This window comes from Typopeltis vanoorti, chromosome 11, assembly GCF_054136105.1.
Source record: "Typopeltis vanoorti isolate ZY-2024b chromosome 11, IOZ_Tvanoo_1.0, whole genome shotgun sequence".
Taxonomy (NCBI): Eukaryota; Metazoa; Arthropoda; class Arachnida; order Uropygi; family Thelyphonidae; genus Typopeltis; species Typopeltis vanoorti.
In genome coordinates this window covers 137,937,378-137,955,531 of record NC_143559.1, presented here as the reverse complement: position 1 = coordinate 137,955,531, position 18,154 = coordinate 137,937,378, and the positions used below count along the sequence as shown (strand labels likewise).

Below are 18,154 nucleotides of genomic sequence, written 5' to 3'. Positions count from 1 at the left end.
AATAGTTCCACTGCATAAAGGTGGTTCCAAGACTGCTGTTGTGAATTACCGACCGATTAGCATATCAGGAATCATTGTCAAGGTCTTAGAGAAATTAGTCAAGAAAAGAATACAGGATTGGATAGATGAAAATGGGATATTGTACGGGGGACAACATGGTTTTGTGAAGGGTAGATCATGCCTCAGTAACTTGCTCACGTTTTATAACACAGTGACGGCTGAACTGGATAGGGGTAATGGGTTTACAGTAATACCACTGGACCTTGCCAAGGCCTTTGACAGGATACCACATGGAACCCTAATCAGTAAACTGGAGCAGATGGGGATAGATATAGGGTTGGTGAGATGGATAGGAGGGTGGTTGGAGGAGAGATACCAGAGAGTGGTTTATTCAGGAGTGGAGTCTAAAAGACGGCTTGTGACTAGTGGTATGTCGCAGGGCTCTGCTCTTGGACCACTGCTTTTCAATTTGTTCATCAATGATATAGGAAAGGATTTGAGACGAAGTGTTCACTTGTTTGCTGATGATGCAAAGTTGGGTAGAGCAATTGTGAATGCACAGGATGTCAAAATTTTACAGAATGATTTGGATAGTTTGGAGGACTGGGCTAGGAAAAATGGATGTCAATTTAATGTGGCAAAGTGTAAGGTTATGCACTTTGGGGTGAAAAGAATAGCAGCAGTATATCGCATTGGTGGAACCATACTCCAGGAGATTGATGAAGCCAGGGATTTGGGAGTGTTGGTGGATAGGGAATTGAAGTTTAGGGAGCACATTGCAAAAGTGACTAAATCAGCTCATCAAATCACTTGGCTTCTGAAAAATACTTTAATATGCAGAGACAAACAAGTTGTTCCTCTGTATCGAGCCCTGATAAGACCCCATATGGACTACTGTGCCCAGTTATGGGCACCAGGGTTTCTTCGTGATGGGGAGGAAGTGGAGAGGATCCAGAGACAAGTGACCAAGATGATAGCAGGTCTGTGGAATGAACCTTATGAGAATAGGTTTAGGATTTGTGGGTTGCAGAGATTGGACGATAGGCGAAGGAGGGGTGATATGATTGAGACATTCAAATTACTGAAGGGTTTCTATAAGATTGATCCAGAAGATATTTTTGAAAATATGACTGGTGGTGGGAGGACTAGGGGCCATGCATGGAAGCTGGGCAAGAGCGTGGTTGACAAGGTTGTTAGAGCTAGGTTTTTTACTTGGAGAGTGGTGAATGAGTGGAATAAGCTTCCAGAGTCTGTTGTGGGTGCGCTACTACCGTGAATGAGTTCAAGGCAAGGTATGATAGATACGGTGTGAATGTCGAATAGTTGTTTTTGACGTGATGTTAGGGCCTCCCTCAATGAGTCTGTCGACTCCTTGGAGTTGCCCAGAACAATAATAATAATGTGGTCCCTAAATTTCAGGTCCTTGTTTGCCATCATTCCTAGATCTCTCATCTCTTCTACTTCCTTTAAAGGAAGTAATAGAGATGAGATTCCCCACCAAGTGTATACTTTGCATCCCATCGTTGCTTACCAACTCTCAAAACATTACACTTTGTAACATTGAGTTCAACTTATCTACCCCATTCATGCAATCTATGCAAGTCCTCTTGTAAGGCCATAACATCCACTTCACTCTGCATTGCTCTTCCCAGTTTTGCATCATCTGCAATAAGCTGCATATCACTAGTTAAATCCATCCCAGTATCATTAATGCACAAATGAACAACAATGGTCCCAAAAGCTTACCCCTGTGGTACACCACTAGTGACCTTTCCCTTTCGGGACACTGCTCCACCATATACAACTTTCTGATACTTATGTGACAGCCAGTCACTGATCTAACGCAGAAGTCTGTTATCCAATTCCACCTGGTTCAGTTTATTTACCAGCTTGTCGTGTGGCAGTCTATCAAAAAGTTTTGCAAAATCCAAGTACACCGCTGTTTATGCATGTCTCCTCTCCAATTTGTCACCTTGTTATAGTACCTAAGTAAGTTAGTGAACCATGATCTCCCCTTAACAAGCCCATGCCGATAACCACAGAGAATACTGCTGTTATCAACCCATTTCTGTATCCTACCTGTCACCAATCTCTCCAGTAGCTTCACCACAACTCCAGTTATGCAGACCTGCCTATAATATGAATATACAGTCTTCGCCACCTTTATGCAGTGGAAAAATTTTACCTTCCTTCCACTCCCTTGGAACCGGTGCTGTTGCAAGACTTTTATTAAACAGGCATGTCAATGCCACTGCCAATTCCCTGGAACATTCTATTAAGTTGCTTGGTCAACTTATATCATCAAATCCTATCGGCTTATTGGCATGAAGTTTATTTATTTCCTCAAATACCTTCTGCTCACTCACAATTAAGCCATCCTGTGCAATGTCCTCTACACTTAGGTTCCTCATGATTCCACCCTGATCAGGATGAAACACTTATAAATAGATCGCCAAATACTTCAATAATGTCTTCTGCAGCAGATACCATTCTACCACTTTCATCCGTTAACATCATCTTACCATGATTATTCTTCCTTCTACTTGCCACATATGTAAAAATACTTTCTAGGATTTTTCTCTGTCAGATTTCCCAATTTCTGCTCATAATGCACTTTTGTTTTCCTTACTAACTGAGTCACTCTCCTGGCTTGTACTTTATATTCTTCATGTAACTGATTATTGATATTATTTATCTTGTATTTCCTCCAAAGTACCTTCTTTTTCCAGATTTCAAGTTTAAGTTCCACATTAATCCAATTTAGCCTTTGGAATACATTCACATATTGATGCTGTGATGAATTTCTTTGTCAGTTTCCAAGCAGCATTTATTTCTTTACTGCTCAACTGCTCATTCCATGTTATAGCTTGAAGCTGTCTCCTAAACTTTTCAAAATCAGCAGCCTTATAATTCCACATGTATCTTTTCCTCACAAAAGTCTGCATATGACTTTCCACAACACAGGTGATTACTTCATAATCACTTTCACCAACTGGAGGAAAGTGTGAAACCCTTTTCACAGTTACAACCTCTGATGAAATGAGGTTCCAGAGTTCCAAATCTAATCGTGTGCCCTCTGTTACATGCTGCTTATGATAGTTATCTCTCAAGACCTTGAGAAATTATTTTCCTTATACCCAAATGTTATTTCTTCATTTCAATCTACACCACCATAATTAAAGTTACTCATAATAATTATTCTTCTTTTGTTCAGTAATCCAAGTTGTTTATACATTTCTTCATCACCACCCTCCACATTCACAAACTTATTGTAACATTCAACTAAATATGCCTTCCTCTCAACCTCCATGTTACACCACACTGTCTAATAACCATTGCAACTCTTTCCTCCTTTCATATTTTTGGCTGGAAAGATTACCTTTCCAGCCAAAAGGCTGCAGGTTCGAATCCTGCTGAAGGCATGGCTGTTTTTGATTGGCTGTGAAAATACTAGTGGTGGTGATGGACGGTAGATGGCATTGGTGTAGACAGAAAGCTGTAGAGCAGGTGTCCTCCCTCGATGAGTCTTTGGACTCCCTGGAGGCATCACGTAATAATAATTCCCCTGCTATCATCAGCAGCACTTCCCCTCTTTTCTTGCTCTTTCTATCCTAGCAAAATATACTGTATCCTTCCATTTCTATTTCTATTACAATATAATCTTCATTGAATCATGTTTCACTTATTCCAATGATTTTGGAGCGAATAAATTCAATCCCTGAAATCATTTCATCCCTTTATTTCTTGTTGCTATCCTTATAATAGCAATATCACAAAAGAACTATAACACATGATTATTGAATTAAATGAGGTAAGTCAGGATATAGACCTACAAATAAATATGGATAAATAAAAAAATAACATACTGTATAGTGGAAATGCTTCAGAACACAAACAAATTGAAATAAATTAAAGATAGAATGGAATAGTGAATTCATACAAATATTTAGGACAAATTATTTCAAACAGCCATAATCTTGATAATGAAATTTCAGCTTAAATAATAGCAGGACAGAAAGTTTTTAACTATATGGAGAGATATTTAAAAGCAATTTAGCAAACTGCCTAAAAAGAAAGATCTACAACTTGTATGTTCTCCAAACAGTGACCTATACAGTGAAACCTGGAGTCTAAAAAACACCTAGAGAAAGTGAAAACAACACAAAGAAACATGGAAAGAGTTTTGGAAATAACCCAGTTAGATAAAAAGAATAATATTTGAATAAGGAAGCAAACATAGGTAATGGACATTGCCTTAGTAATAAATGGTAACAAATGGCACTGCAAAGGATGTGATGAGCCTGACAATAGATGGACGAAGAGAACAACAGAATGGAGATTATTGGAAACTAGGTAGACCAATGGTAAGATGGGATGATGAAATAGTAAGATGTTATGGACTTTTATGGTGGAGAGATGCACACGACTGGCTAAAATGGAAGACACATGGAAAGGCATTCGTGCAGCAGTGGACTGAAGAAAGCTGTTGATGATTATATACAGGGTGGTTTAAAATTCCATGTACAAACTTTGAGGGGGAGGTAGAGAACATCAAAATCAACCATATTCACATAGGAAAGCATCACCGGAAGGTACTAACAGGGACACAAATATACAGAAATAACACAAGGAAGTAAGTAGTGTAAAAAACTTTATTAGGCATAACTGAACAGTTCAGTAGTAGTTGGATACATAATATGGTTTCACATCAGGTGCTCAAAGTTACGACCATTAGCAGTGATGCATGCCTGACACCGATGACGCATTGATTTGCCATACATTTTCGAAAATACCTAGAGTTTCCCGGATATTAGCAGCAGCGATGGTGATTCTTGCCACGAGGTCCATGTCAGAGGCAACAGGCGTTTCATACACCATGGCTCTAAGGGTCACCCCCCACAGAAAAATCAGTGCTTGATAAATCAGATGAGCATGGGGGCAATGCAATGATTGGTCCACCACGCCCAATCCATCGAGCCCCAAAGGACCTGTTCAAATACTGATGCACAGAAATGCCAAAATGGGCTGGAGCCCCATCGTGTTGGAACCACATCTGCCGACGCGCAGTCATTAGAACATTGTTCAGTAAATCCGGCAGAACTTCTTCCAGAAAGGTCTGATACTTCTGGAAATCCAGTCGGGGCGGTAAGAGGCATGGACCAACTAAACAGTCAGCGACGATACCTACTCATACATTAATGGCGAAGCTTTGTTGTGCAGCATGCGATCGCACATCATGTGGGTTCTCATGGGCCCACACATGAGCACTGTGGTGATTGAAGATCCCTTCTCGGATAAATGAAGCTTTATCCATGAACAAAACACAAGTTGGAAAATCTGGGTCTACAGCACTTTTCTGCAGAAACCACTGCACGAATTCCACATGTCGAGGATAATCTTCAGCCATCAGTAACTGGACCCATTGCAGATGAAATGGATGTAAAGACTCAGAGTGCAAAACACTGGATCAAGATACTCCTATAGCAGAAGCAACAGCATGTTGTACTTGTCTCTGGATTATTGTCCATTTCATGCAACATCTCTTCTTCCATGGTGGGATTTTGCGTCGATAGTGGGTGGCCACAATCGACATGAAATCCCACCATGCCTGCAATCCCTGAATGATCCATAGTCACACAAATTCTGATGCAAATGCACAAGCATTTGGTGATGCAGTACATATCTGTTTGGGTACCTTTCAGGGTACATTCGTACAGCAGCTCGTCCATTACTGTCAGCTAACTCATAAACAAGGTGCATGCCTGCCATTTGTAAAATGATGCATGTTCTTTGTACGACATTGAAAGCTTGAATGAGGAAGCACCAATTGCTCACTTGAAGCGCTGGCGAATAGTGCCACATATCACTTTTTGGGTGGTGTTTCCAGTCATGCTTTTCTATGTGAATATGGTTGATTTTGATGTTCTCTACCCTCCCTCAAAGTTTACGCGGAATTTTTAATCACTCTGTATATACATACATAAATTTTTAAAAAAAAATAAATTAGGAAATTATTTACCTCTATTAGTTATCTTACTTTAGCTACTCAGATGGCACTTTTCAGAATTGTCTGTTATTGTTTAATTGCCATTCTTTGATCTTGTACTGGCAGTGCCTATGATACTTAGGCAAAAATTCTATGTTAATCAAGTTTTTTAGGTGAGTTTTTCTCTGTTTTTATAATTCTCTTAATTTTCATTCCAATTTTCAATATTTCATTATTGAAACAAATCATCTATACATTTTCCTATACTCAACTAGCCTTCAGTATGAAAGCCTACATGTAACCAATTGCAGAAAATAGGTGACATGTCTATCTTCAAACTATTAACCTATTGCTCTCACCTCAGTGTTGTCTAAAGTAATAAGATGTTACTAAAGATGTTGTCTAAAGAGCATTAGATGAGGAAAAGGCATATACTGCCATTTTCCTAGCCTTAGCAAAGGCATTTGACAGGGTGCCACATGATAAGCTGATATACAAGTTGCAGCACATGGGTCTGGATGTCAGATGGTCAACTGGATTCAGGATTGGCTGTCCGATAGATATCAGAGAGTTGTGTATAGTGGAGTAATATCAAAGAGGCAGAAGGTTACAAGTGGGGTTTCACAGGGTTCAGTACTGGGACCTATATTGTTTAACCTTTATATCCATTGAAAGTTTATTTTTCACTTGGTCAGACTATAATAAATTTAGTTTAATCCTTTAATCCAAGTGTGTGCAAACAAAGTTTGCGCCTGAACGTATCTTCAGGACTGGGGTAAAGTAGTACAACACCGGGCAACTCCTTGCAAAGGTGGAGCAAGCCACCAACACTCCTATCTCAGTATCTCCCGTAATGCAAAACACATCTCCTTGAGGATATGTATAATGTTATGCATTAAGGGAAGGGCCGCTATCCAGACTAGTTTCCACCTTTATTGAGGTCTCTTCAGTGGGAGCCAGGCCCAGGTGGAGATACCAAGGCAGAAGCATTAGTAAGGTCATCTCCTCCTATAGGAGCTGCCAAACGGTGTGCCACCTATGAGACTTAGGCAAAAATTCTATGTTAATCAAGTTTTTTAGGTGAGTTTTTCTCTGTTTTTATAATTCTCTTAATTTTCATTCCAATTTTCAATATTTCATTATTGAAACAAATCATCTATACATTTTCCTATACTCAACTAGCCTTCAGTATGAAAGCCTACATGTAACCAATTGCAGAAAATTAGCAACTCCTTGCAAAGGTGGAGCATTAGCTTGCTCCACCTTTGCAAGGAGTTGCCCAGTGTTGTACCACTTTACCCCAGTCCTGAAGATACTTTCAGGCGCAAACTTTGTTTGCACACACACTTGGATTAAAGGATTAAACTAAATTTACTTTATATCAATTACATTGTCCATGGATTGCAAGGGAATATTCAGTGTTTGCGGATGATGCGAAGCTGGGAAGGGTTATTAGTAATAGTGCAGATGTGGTAGCCCTGCAAGAGGATTTGAATAAGCTAGATAGATGGGCAAATGAATGGGGTGTCAGTTTAATGCAGCAAAATGTAAGGTCTTGAGGTTTGGGATGCTGCATACTCTATGGGAGAGTTAAACTGGAGGAAGCAGGGGAGACAAGAGATCTGGGGTTGATGATTGATAGAAACCTGAAATTTAGGGGACATATTGCAAAGGTAGTGAAGGTAACACAGAGGATTGCTGCAATAATGAGAAAGACACTGGCCTGCAGAGATAAAATGGTTATCATTCCATTGTATAAGACTCTGATCAGACCACACCTTGACTGTTGTTCTCAGATCTGGTTCCCAGGATTTGAAGGGGATAAATTAACTGTGGAAAGGGTACAATGGTGGATAACAAAGATGGTGTCAGGACTGTACAGTGTTAGTTATGAGGATCAGCTGAGGGAGTGTGGACTGCAGAGTTTAGTTGAGAGAAGAAGGAGAGGTGATACGATTGAGACTTTTAAACTGTTGAGAGGTGGTTACAGGGTTGACACTGGGGAGTTCTTTCGCGTCATGACAAGGGGCCATCCCTGGAAGTTACAAAAGGAAACTGTGAGAAAGAGGGCAAGGAGTGGTTTCTTTGCATGGAGGGTGGTTGAACCATGGAATGCATTGCCTGATTAAGTGGTGAGAGCGAGAACGGTCAATGCATTTAAGGAGCGGTATGATAGACTTTGTTTCCTAGGAGGGACCTCCCTCGATTAGTCTTGATAGACTTATGTTTCTTAGAAAGGACCTCCTACAATGAGTCTTTTGATTCCATGGAGGCCTGAATAATGATAATAATAGTAATGAAGAAGTCCACCTGGAGAACTGTCAGTTAGTCAGTTTCACAAATATGGATTTCTCTAATCAAGATCCACAGCAGATCTCCTCACCTACATTATGCACTTCTGGACACATGCCATTGAAAGGTTTGACAAGTCTTATGTTGCATTTGATAGGATTTAGTACTGAGGGCTTCTCACCAGATTGTTATCTTATGGTTTGCCTTCCTCACTGGATTGTAAGTGTTTTCTAAGGCCATTCACTGCATGTAATGATAGATGTTCTCTCTCTCTCTCTCTCTCTTTTTTTTTTCAAATTTTGCTATCAATGCCAGTATGCATTTGGTTCTGTTATTTTATACACCCTCTTCCTCATATACATAAATGACCTCAAACTCTCTTCGCAGTTCTGCTTATTTATTTATTTAGCATATGGCTCACACATGAAAAGTTACATTAAACCTTAATATATATATGGAAATAAGACATAATACAGTCATAAAAGAGACAATCAAGAATAGGCTACAACTTAATGTCTAGATTGATTATCCAGTCAACTACACTTGGTGTAGCATGGATGAAGTCTGACAGGTTTCCACTGTATGCACGTTGGACACATTCTGCTGTAATATGATTAATTGTCTGGCAGGGTGATCCACAGTTGGACCTGGGTGAGGCAATCATGTCCCATTTGTAAAGGTGCTCTGCACATCTGCCATGGTTGGTGCGGATTCGGTTAAGGGCAGACCAAGTTTTCCGAGGTAGGTCAAAACCTGAAGGCATGTGTGTTGCGTCCACTAATTCATGGAAAATCCCTGTTGAAGTGTTACTCCAAGACTCTTTCCACTTCTCCTTCATGTTGAAACCTGTCTCTGCAAGATTTTTTGCTGTTAAGATTGGAGGGTGCCTTGACTTTAACCTGTTTATTTCTAGGGGTGGGATGTCTTCATGGATTGGAAGATTTTGGATTTCCATGATTTTTCTGTATTCATATAGAAGAAAGTTGGATCTGTAGACGTGTGGAGGCAGGATGTTGATTAGCACTGGGAGCCAGTAGGTTGGAGTTGATTTTACAGTTCCAGAAATAAGGCACATAGTGGTGTTAAGCTGGGCATCAACCAAATACACATGGGTGCTGTTCAGCCATATGGGTAAGCAGTATTCAGCTGTAGAGTAAACGAGGCCAAGAGCAGTGCAGCAAAACATTGTTGCTGAGGCACCCCAAGTTGTTCCACATAGTTTTTGCAGTATATTGTTTCTAGCTTGGATGCTGTGTTAATGAGATGTGGCTTAAAAGATAGTGTTCTATCCAGAGTGACGCCCAGATATTTTGGGAATCTGTTGTATCGTAGCAGTTTGTGGTTGAAGTAGACCATGAGTTCTTTCTTTACCTGGTTATTGTTTAGGTGGAAGCATGAAACTTCTGTTTTGCTATGATTTTGGCTTAATCTCCATTTGCTGAAGTATACATCTAGGACTGCAAGGTTGTTTGTTAGTGTATCTTCCATTGTAGTAAAATTGGTGTGTCTGGCGACTAGAGCAATGTTACCAGCATAGCAAAACTTCTTGGAGGCTGTATTAGGCAAATCTGCGATGTATAACTTATAAAGGAGGGAAGCCAGAACTGACCCTTGTGGTAGTCCATTATCCAGTGTTCTTTGTTTACTTTTGTTCTCATCCATTCATACTTGGAACAGGTGGTTGCTTATTATGTTATCGATTAGTTTTGCTATTGTTCTGCATGGGACTGCATGGAGCAACTTGCAGACTGCCATGCCTCCAGACTGTATCATAAGCTGCTGTAAGATCTACAAAAGCTACAGCTGTTTTCCGGCATTGTTGGTAGCCTGCCTCTATATGTGTTGTGAGTGACAGAACCTGATCACAGCAGCTTCGTTTATGTCTGAATCCGGCCTGTTCCACTCGGACTTGTTCTATTATCTTAGGGGCAATTCTATTAAGGATGAGCATTTCTAGGAGCTTATAACAGGTGCTAAGCAGGGTGATTGGTCAGTAGTTTTCTGGTTTGTTGTTTCCTGGTTTTAAGATGGGGGATAATTTTTGTCCTCTTAAACTCTTTTGGAAGTCTACCAGTCTGCAGGATGTCAGAGAAAAAGCAAGCCAACCACTGTCGAGCTTTTTGGCTTGTCTTCAACAGGAAATCAGGATGAATTCCATCAAAATCTGGAGCCTTGCCAGGTTTCATATCCATTAGAACAGTGTTAATATCTTCAAGAATGAAGGGTCGTGAATATAGAGGGTCTGATGGTCTGTTATTTTTCAAATATGTTCTCTTTTTATTTGAAGAGTGTGTTGTTTGTCTTTGGTGGTATATCTTGATGTGTTGACAATATGTGATGCATATTGGTTAGAAGAAATAGCTGATTGTTCCCGGGCAGTCAGGGTGCCACTACCTAGTTTTCTTAGAAGGCTCCATGCTTTTCTACTGGAGTGCCGAAAATCGAGTCTTTCTACTGTTTTAGTCCATTTCTTCTGTTGGCTGGTGTCAAGGCTGTGAATGAGTTCATCTGTAATGTCAGGATCACCACACTCTAGATATTCTTGATACAGTTTATTACTATCATCATCCCATCCAGGGATATACTCCTTCCAGAAGCCTCTTGGTATGGTCTTCTTACCTACAGCTAAGACAGCTCCCACGAATCTCTTGTAATTACTGCTTGTTGGAGGGATCGAACAGACATATTTGTGAAGACAGGCAGCAAATATATCGCAGTCAGCTTTCTTGAAGTTCCAGCGGGGATGTTGGATGGATCTGACAAAGGGTACCTGCAGACCTACCTCTAATCTAATTAGTCTATGTTGGCTTTGGGGGAAGTTGGAGAGAACTCTTCTCGATGTAGGTATTAGTCATCCATTGTTGTCTTGAGTGATGAAGCAGAGGTCAGGGTTGTACTCCCTGTTCCAAGCTGCTGACCTGAAGGAAGATCTATCTTTTGCATTGAAAATCAGGTGCATGTTGTGAATTTCTGCCCATTCAGTCAGAGTCTCTCTGCATTCATTGTTGGAAGCATATTTCCATACCTATATGCATCGCAGGATGATTGTGCACTGGTAGAACTTGTGGAGGCCACAAGAGTGCCTCCACAATGTTCCCTATCATAGTTATTATCAGATGCACAGTGCCGACATTGCTGGTTGTAATGAGGTGGGAATCTTCTAGGGTGCTACGTACATAGGTGGCAAGACCATGTGCATGATGGTAAGTGGCTTCAATGATAATGTAACCAGGAATTCGTCCCCTGGGTGGAGCTGATCCTCATCCTTACAGTGAGTCTCTTGAATAAGAACAACGTCGGCATTGTTGTCATATAAAATCTTTGAGAGGTATTCACATTTTGCTCTACATATACCCGCAATGTTAATTTAGCAAATTCAGACAACAGGTCCAATATTCCTAGTCATCTTGCCCTTAAGAGAGCTAATTTGTGTGCTGTAATCAAGAGATCGAGAAGATAGTCTGGTTGCCAAGTCACTCTAGCTCTTTAGCATTATCCAGGGTGCACCATGAGGAGGTGAGCTAGGATTGCACCCCAGTTCTGCTAATGATAGCACTCTACACTTATCCCTTATATCAAGTAGTGTGCAAATACCTTGAACTTCAAGAACATCTCTATTTTAAGTGCTCTAAACAATTCCTGCAATAGTGCAATAACAGTCAAGTTACTTTCAGTGCTTCCAAAGATCGTAGTTCTTCTTCTTCCCTTATCTTTTTGAAAATGCTTAACTTAAGATTCAAGATCAGATCGCTCCTCTTTTACTGACTGTTACTCCTAGCCTTTCCTAGCATAATCACATCACTTGCACAGCTTCTAGAAATCTTGCCATTTTGTTTCATCCCTCCAGTGAATTACTTAGTGCAAATCTCATATCCACCCAACTTTGGAATACCACTCTCAAATTTGGTGATGATGGTAGTGGTGCACTTAAAACCTCTTTCAAAATTCTTGATGCTATTTAGAAGAAAGCAGTTTGGTTGATCAATGACTCCTCTTCCACAGATGCTCAGTTTACTGCATTGTATCATTCCCACAAATATTTCAATGAGTGTTATTCAGTAGCATTATTCCTCCCCTTCCCATTTCTGCTAAACCTACAGCTACCCAGCATCCTTTTACAGCTGAACTACTGACTTACCAAACCAGACATCCAAGTCATCTTTCATCCATCTACATCAGTTCTTTGTAACAGCCTTCCCCAAGAACAATTCCCTCAAGACTACAACTTCCAGCTCTTTATAAGGAATATCAACTGATTACTTTACTCTTGACTCCAGTCCATACCCAGCATTTATTTTCTACAGGCCTTTCAGCCTTGTGCAAGTGATAAAACATTCATGGCCCTACAGAAGCATTTCACAGTTGCTGCATGATATTATGATGTTTAAATTGTGTTGAATGAGTGGATAATCTGTTTTCTGAATTGGATTCAATTGGTTCATATAGAGTGTGCATAGAAGGGGAATGAACAATGTTGAAGTAGAAAAAGATACCATGTGTGGTTTTGCAGTGCCAGTACTATTCAATCTTTGTCTGTGATGTTGTGAATGAATTGCAGGGGAGGCATATGCAGTTCTTTGTAAATGATTCCAAGTTTTGAATATTATTATTAGATAAGATACTGATGTGCTGCCATTCAGAAGGATTTGGAGAATAGGAACATTTAAATGTGATTAAGTACAATTTTTAAAACTTAAGGATTTGGAGACAAAAAGCTATATATTCTGTTGGTTTGATTATAGTGAAGGTGGTAAGGAATCTTGAAATGATGATTGCCAAAAAGGTGAAGTTCAGGGGACACATTGTTAAGATGGTGAAGACCAACTGGTTCATTGTTGGAATGTTGAGATGTTGACCAGCTGAGATAAGGATGAGGTTGTTCCATTGTATATTATTTTGATCAGCCTATACTTGGAATTAGGAGTTATAGATACATCAACACAAGAATATTTTACTATTTGCCAAATATTTCAGTCTGAAACTAACAGACTTATCTTCAGTGGCTACATAGGAACAGTTTTTAACAAGGTGGAATTCCAACAATTGATCATTCAAAAGTAGAACGAGCCACGCAATGTTGCATTGCCAAGCATTAAAGAGAGGAAAAATTTCATCAGAAAGATGACTAAATTATAGGTATTAATTCACAATTTCATATAATAATCTTAATTTATAAATAACATTAGACTAATGTAGGAATTAAAAGTCTCAATTAAAAAAAAAAATGATGTGTTATCCGGATTAAACTTTCAGATATTTTTGATAAGGATATACAGTCATTTCGATTCAAGTTAGAGCATTGAAGTAAGGCCTCAGTACTCTCTTTGAATAGCCATTTGAATTTATAGTGACATCTGTGTAGAAAGTGAGTCTTGGACCAGAGGATGTTGTGGCTGGTCTCTATCCCATGCTGAGCCAATCCAGACATATCGGATTTGTTGTGCAGAATGTATGATTGATGTTCTTGAATTCTTTTTTCTATAGAGCATCCTGTTTGTCCAAAGTAGGATAGATTGCAGTTACAAGAAACTTGATATACACCAAGCAGAGGCATAGTTGAGCGTTTATCTTTAGAAGAGGGGAAATAGGTGGATATTTTGTTAATAGGGATATAAGTGGCTGCTAATCATATTTGTTCAGAATTCTTGAAATTGGTTCTGAAATCCCGGAAATATATGGAATTAGAACTTGACATACCGATTCGTTGTTGTTCTGGATTGAATTGTAGGAATTGAACAGATGTTGTGTACTTTTTTTTTTTTTTTTGGAGAAGCCATTTAATTTCATGTGATGTTTGATAGTTGAAAGTTCTTTCTGTAATTCATGAGGAGTTGAACAATTAGTTCTAACTCATTGCATTAAACATTTTATGATTCCTGTTTTTTGATAGGAATGATGAGCATTCCTATCAAATTCCTATTCAAAAGGATGTTTGAGGAAATATAGATGAAAACAGGACAACTTCTAGATGTTCCAAATAAAAGTTGGCTAGAGTAGGTGAAAGTAGACTTCCCATGGCCGTTCTTTCTACGTGGTTGTAGAATTTGTTTTGACACAAGAAATATCCAGAGTGCATCACGAAATCAAATAATTTATAATATCTTGTGGGAAGATATCAGGAAGTAATTGTAAAGTCTCTTTTAGAGGTAAGAGATTCTACATCGAAACTCACCATAAGATCAGTAGGTTGCAATGAGATATTTTTTAATTTATTTAGGAAATCCGATGAGTTTTTCAAAAAAGAGCGTGATTTGCCTATATGTGATTTCAATAATTTTGCTAAATATTTGGCTATGCGATAAGTAGGTGAATCAATACAGTCCACTATAGGACGAAGAGGAATATCTGTCTTGTGGATTTTAGGTAGACCATAAAATCTAGGAGGTCTTGCAAAATGTATTTTTAACCTTTCTATCATGTCTGCATCCAAACTTATCACCTCATCTAGAAGTGAATTTAATTTCTTCAGTTGTTCAGGTGGGATTGTGATCAAGTTCTTGGTATATAAGGGCTAAGCTCTGAGTTATGAGTATAATCTACAGAGTCTGGGAAATAATTTTGTCTGGGAAAAAAAAAACACATACATTGTTCATAAGTGTTTACCTAATATACATTGGAATTGTTTCTAAAAGCAGAACAGAGGGAAAGGTTGCGTCCCTTGAAGTTGTTCAAGAGAAATTTTTGCTTGGAGAGTGGTGGGTATATTCAGTGTATTCCATTATCTTAGAATGTGGTGAGTATGTTTACAGTGAATGATTTTAATATGTAGCATAATTAACATTATAAGGATTAGTGCAGTTCTCTTGTAGTCCATGAGTTTCTTGACTATCCATGGTTGTTAATTCTGATGTTGCTAAAAAAAAAGCATATATGAACAGTGTAAATATTTGGTAAGAAAGACGAAACTGGAATATGAGAAGAGATTGGCCGAAAGAAAATCCTAGGGAATTTTTTAGCTATGTGGCGAGTAGGAGGAGAAACGACTGTGGAAGATTGATATTGTGGGATAAAAATGGGAATAGGGTGACTGATGCAGAAGACAGTGGAATTGTTCAATGAATACTTTATTGGAGTATTTCATCCTGGAGGAGTAAATTTTAATACTAGAGGGATAAGGCAGGTTCAAGATTTAGAAGTGCAGAGGAGAGTGTGTTCCAGATGCTGAGTACTCTGGATGTCAGTAAAGCTGTGGGACTGGATGGTATTTCACCACAAGTTTTGAGAGAATGTGCTAAAGAACTGACAGCTCCTTTGACCTGGCTTTTCAATGAAAGTCTGGCTGCTGGAAAGGTGCCCAGGGAATGGAAGGAGGTAAGATAGTGCCATTGCATAAGGAAAGAAGTAGACTGGAAGTGTCTAATTATAGGCCAATTTGTGTGTCATCAGTAGTTGTTAAGATCTTGAAGAAATTAGTGCGGGACCATATGCAGCATTGGCTAGATGAGGGTAATGTTATCTGTGAGAGTCAACATGGATTTGTTGAGGGGTGCTCTAATTTTAGAAATATGCTAGCCTTTTATAATAAAGTCACAGGAGCAGTACATGAGAGAAAGGCATATACTGCCATTTTCTTGGATTTAGCAAAGGCATTAGACAGGGTGCCATATGATGAGCTGATATTTACGTTGCAGCACATGGGTTTGGATGTCAAGTTGGTCAACTGAATTTAACATTGGCTGTCCGATAGGTATCAAAGAGTTGTGTATATGGTGGGGCAGTTTCAAGAAGGCAGAAGGTTAGAAAAAAAAACCCTGCTACCACCGATCTCATATGGTGGTAGCAGTTTTTCTCCCAAAAACTCGGGTTTTTCATTCCGCATACAGATAAATTGGCCTTCAGAACACACAATTTACAAACAAAAATACTATTGTTGGTGGTGTTGATGGTAGTAGTGTTGTAGTTGGAGGATTAAGTAGTAGTGGAGAGGATGAGATGTATTTAGTGTAGTGTGCCCTCCCACAATGAGTCCTCAGACTCCCTGGAGGTGTCACATAGTAGTAATAATAATAAGTGTGGTCCCACAGGACTCAGTACTGGGACCTATATTGTTTAACCTTTATATCAATAACATTGTCAATGGATTGCATGGGGATATTCAGTTGTTTGCGAATGATGTGAAGCTAGGAAGGGTTATTAGTAATAGTACAGATGTGGTAGCCCTAGAGGATTTGAATAAGCTAGATAGATGGGCAAATGAATGGGAGTGTGTGTGTGTGTGTGTGTGTGTGTGTCTGTTTAATGCAGCAAAATGTAACGTCTTGAGGTTTAGGACACAAATCGATGGGACGCTGCATACTCTATTGGAGTATGCAGCGTCCCATCTATACTGGAGGAATTAGGGGAATTAGGAGGAACTATACTGGAGGAATTAGGGGAAACAAGAGATCTGGGGTTGATGATTGAAAGAAACCTGAAATTCAGCAGACATTGCAAAGGTGGTGAAAGTAATACAGGATTGCTGCAATAATGAGAAAGATGCTGACCTGCAGAGATAAGAGTTATCATTCCGTTGTATAAGACCCTGATCAGACCACACTTAGACTATTGTTCTCAGATTTGCTCCCCAGGATTTGAAGGGGAATAAATTAACTGTGTTAAGGGTACACAGCCAGATAACAAAGATGGTTTCAGGATTGTACAAGGGTTAGTTATGAGGATCGGGTGAGGGAATGTGGACTGCAGAGTTTGGTGGATAGAAGGAGAGGGGCAGTGTTTCTCAACGTGTGGCGTACGCCCCACATGGGGGTAATTAGAGAATGTACATGTGCATATTTATACATATTTATATTATATTATACCTTTTCAGAACTTGGCTGACTATTATGCTAGGGGGGGGGGATTTTTGAGACTGAGATTGAGACTGTTAAACTATTAAGAGGTGGTTACAGGGTTGACACTTGGGGAGTTCTTTTGCTTATTTGAACAGTGGGAAAGAGTGATAACAGGGGACCATCCCTAGAAGTTACGAAACAAAGCTGTGAGCAACAGGTGAGGAGTGGTTTCTTTGCATGGAGGGTGGTTGAACCATGGAATGCATTGCTTGATATAGTGGTGAAAGTGAGAATGGTTAATGAGTTTCAGGAGTGGTATGATAGACTTTGTGTTTCCTTGGAAGGACCTCCCACGATGAATTTTTTGACTCCATGGAGACCTGAATAATAATAATAACAATTTAATGTGATATGTTTTATTTTTCTGCAGGTTTCTTTTCATGGCATCCAGTCTTCATGTCCTTAGCAGTAAGTCCATTCTCGGTTAAATTTCTTTTTTTTTTTGTAATTAAAGTAAGATAGAACTGTCAATATCATAAACATCTGTATCAGTATATGTATTCATTCTGCATTAAAATAACTGAATAGAAATAAAAGTTCATATTAGTTCTATTTAGTTAATAATTAGTACCATGATGTGGTATTAATATGAATACTCCAGATTTGGTAATACAAATTGAGTTGTGGTGAACTAGTATTATTTCTGGACCACCACAGAATCAGGAGAATTGCAGTGGGATTAGACTCGCACAGACTAACATATATATCATAGCTATTTTAAAACCATTCAGCATTAGAGCATTTATCATTCACTCTGGTAATGCATCCCTGCAAGTTATGAAAGGAAGCTGTGAGCAAGAGGGTGAGGAGTAGTTTCGTTGCATGGAGGGTGGTTGAACTGTGGAATGCATTGCCCGATAGAGTGGTGAGAATGAGAACGGTCATTGAGTTTAAGAAGTGGTATGATAGACTTTGTGTTTCCTAGGAAGGACCTCCTGTGATTCGTCTTTTGACTATGTGGAGGCCTGAATAATAATAATAATGGCAAATACCTTTTGGATTTCTGCTCAGGACATGGTCTGATAGCCAGCCTGGTTGGCCGAAT

General features: G+C 39.3%; 1 protein-coding gene across 1 annotated transcript in view; it reads left to right on the top strand.

Moving 5' to 3' along the window:
- LOC150102105 (transmembrane reductase CYB561D2-like) overlaps window positions 1-18,154 on the top strand; it is a 60,020-nt gene that overhangs the window by 16,820 nt on the left and 25,046 nt on the right. Inside the window, exon 2 of the mRNA XM_090399974.1 lies at window positions 17,480-17,517. Within this exon, the coding sequence (XP_090256100.1) occupies window positions 17,480-17,517 (38 nt within the window). The remainder of the gene's footprint in view (window positions 1-17,479; window positions 17,518-18,154) is intronic.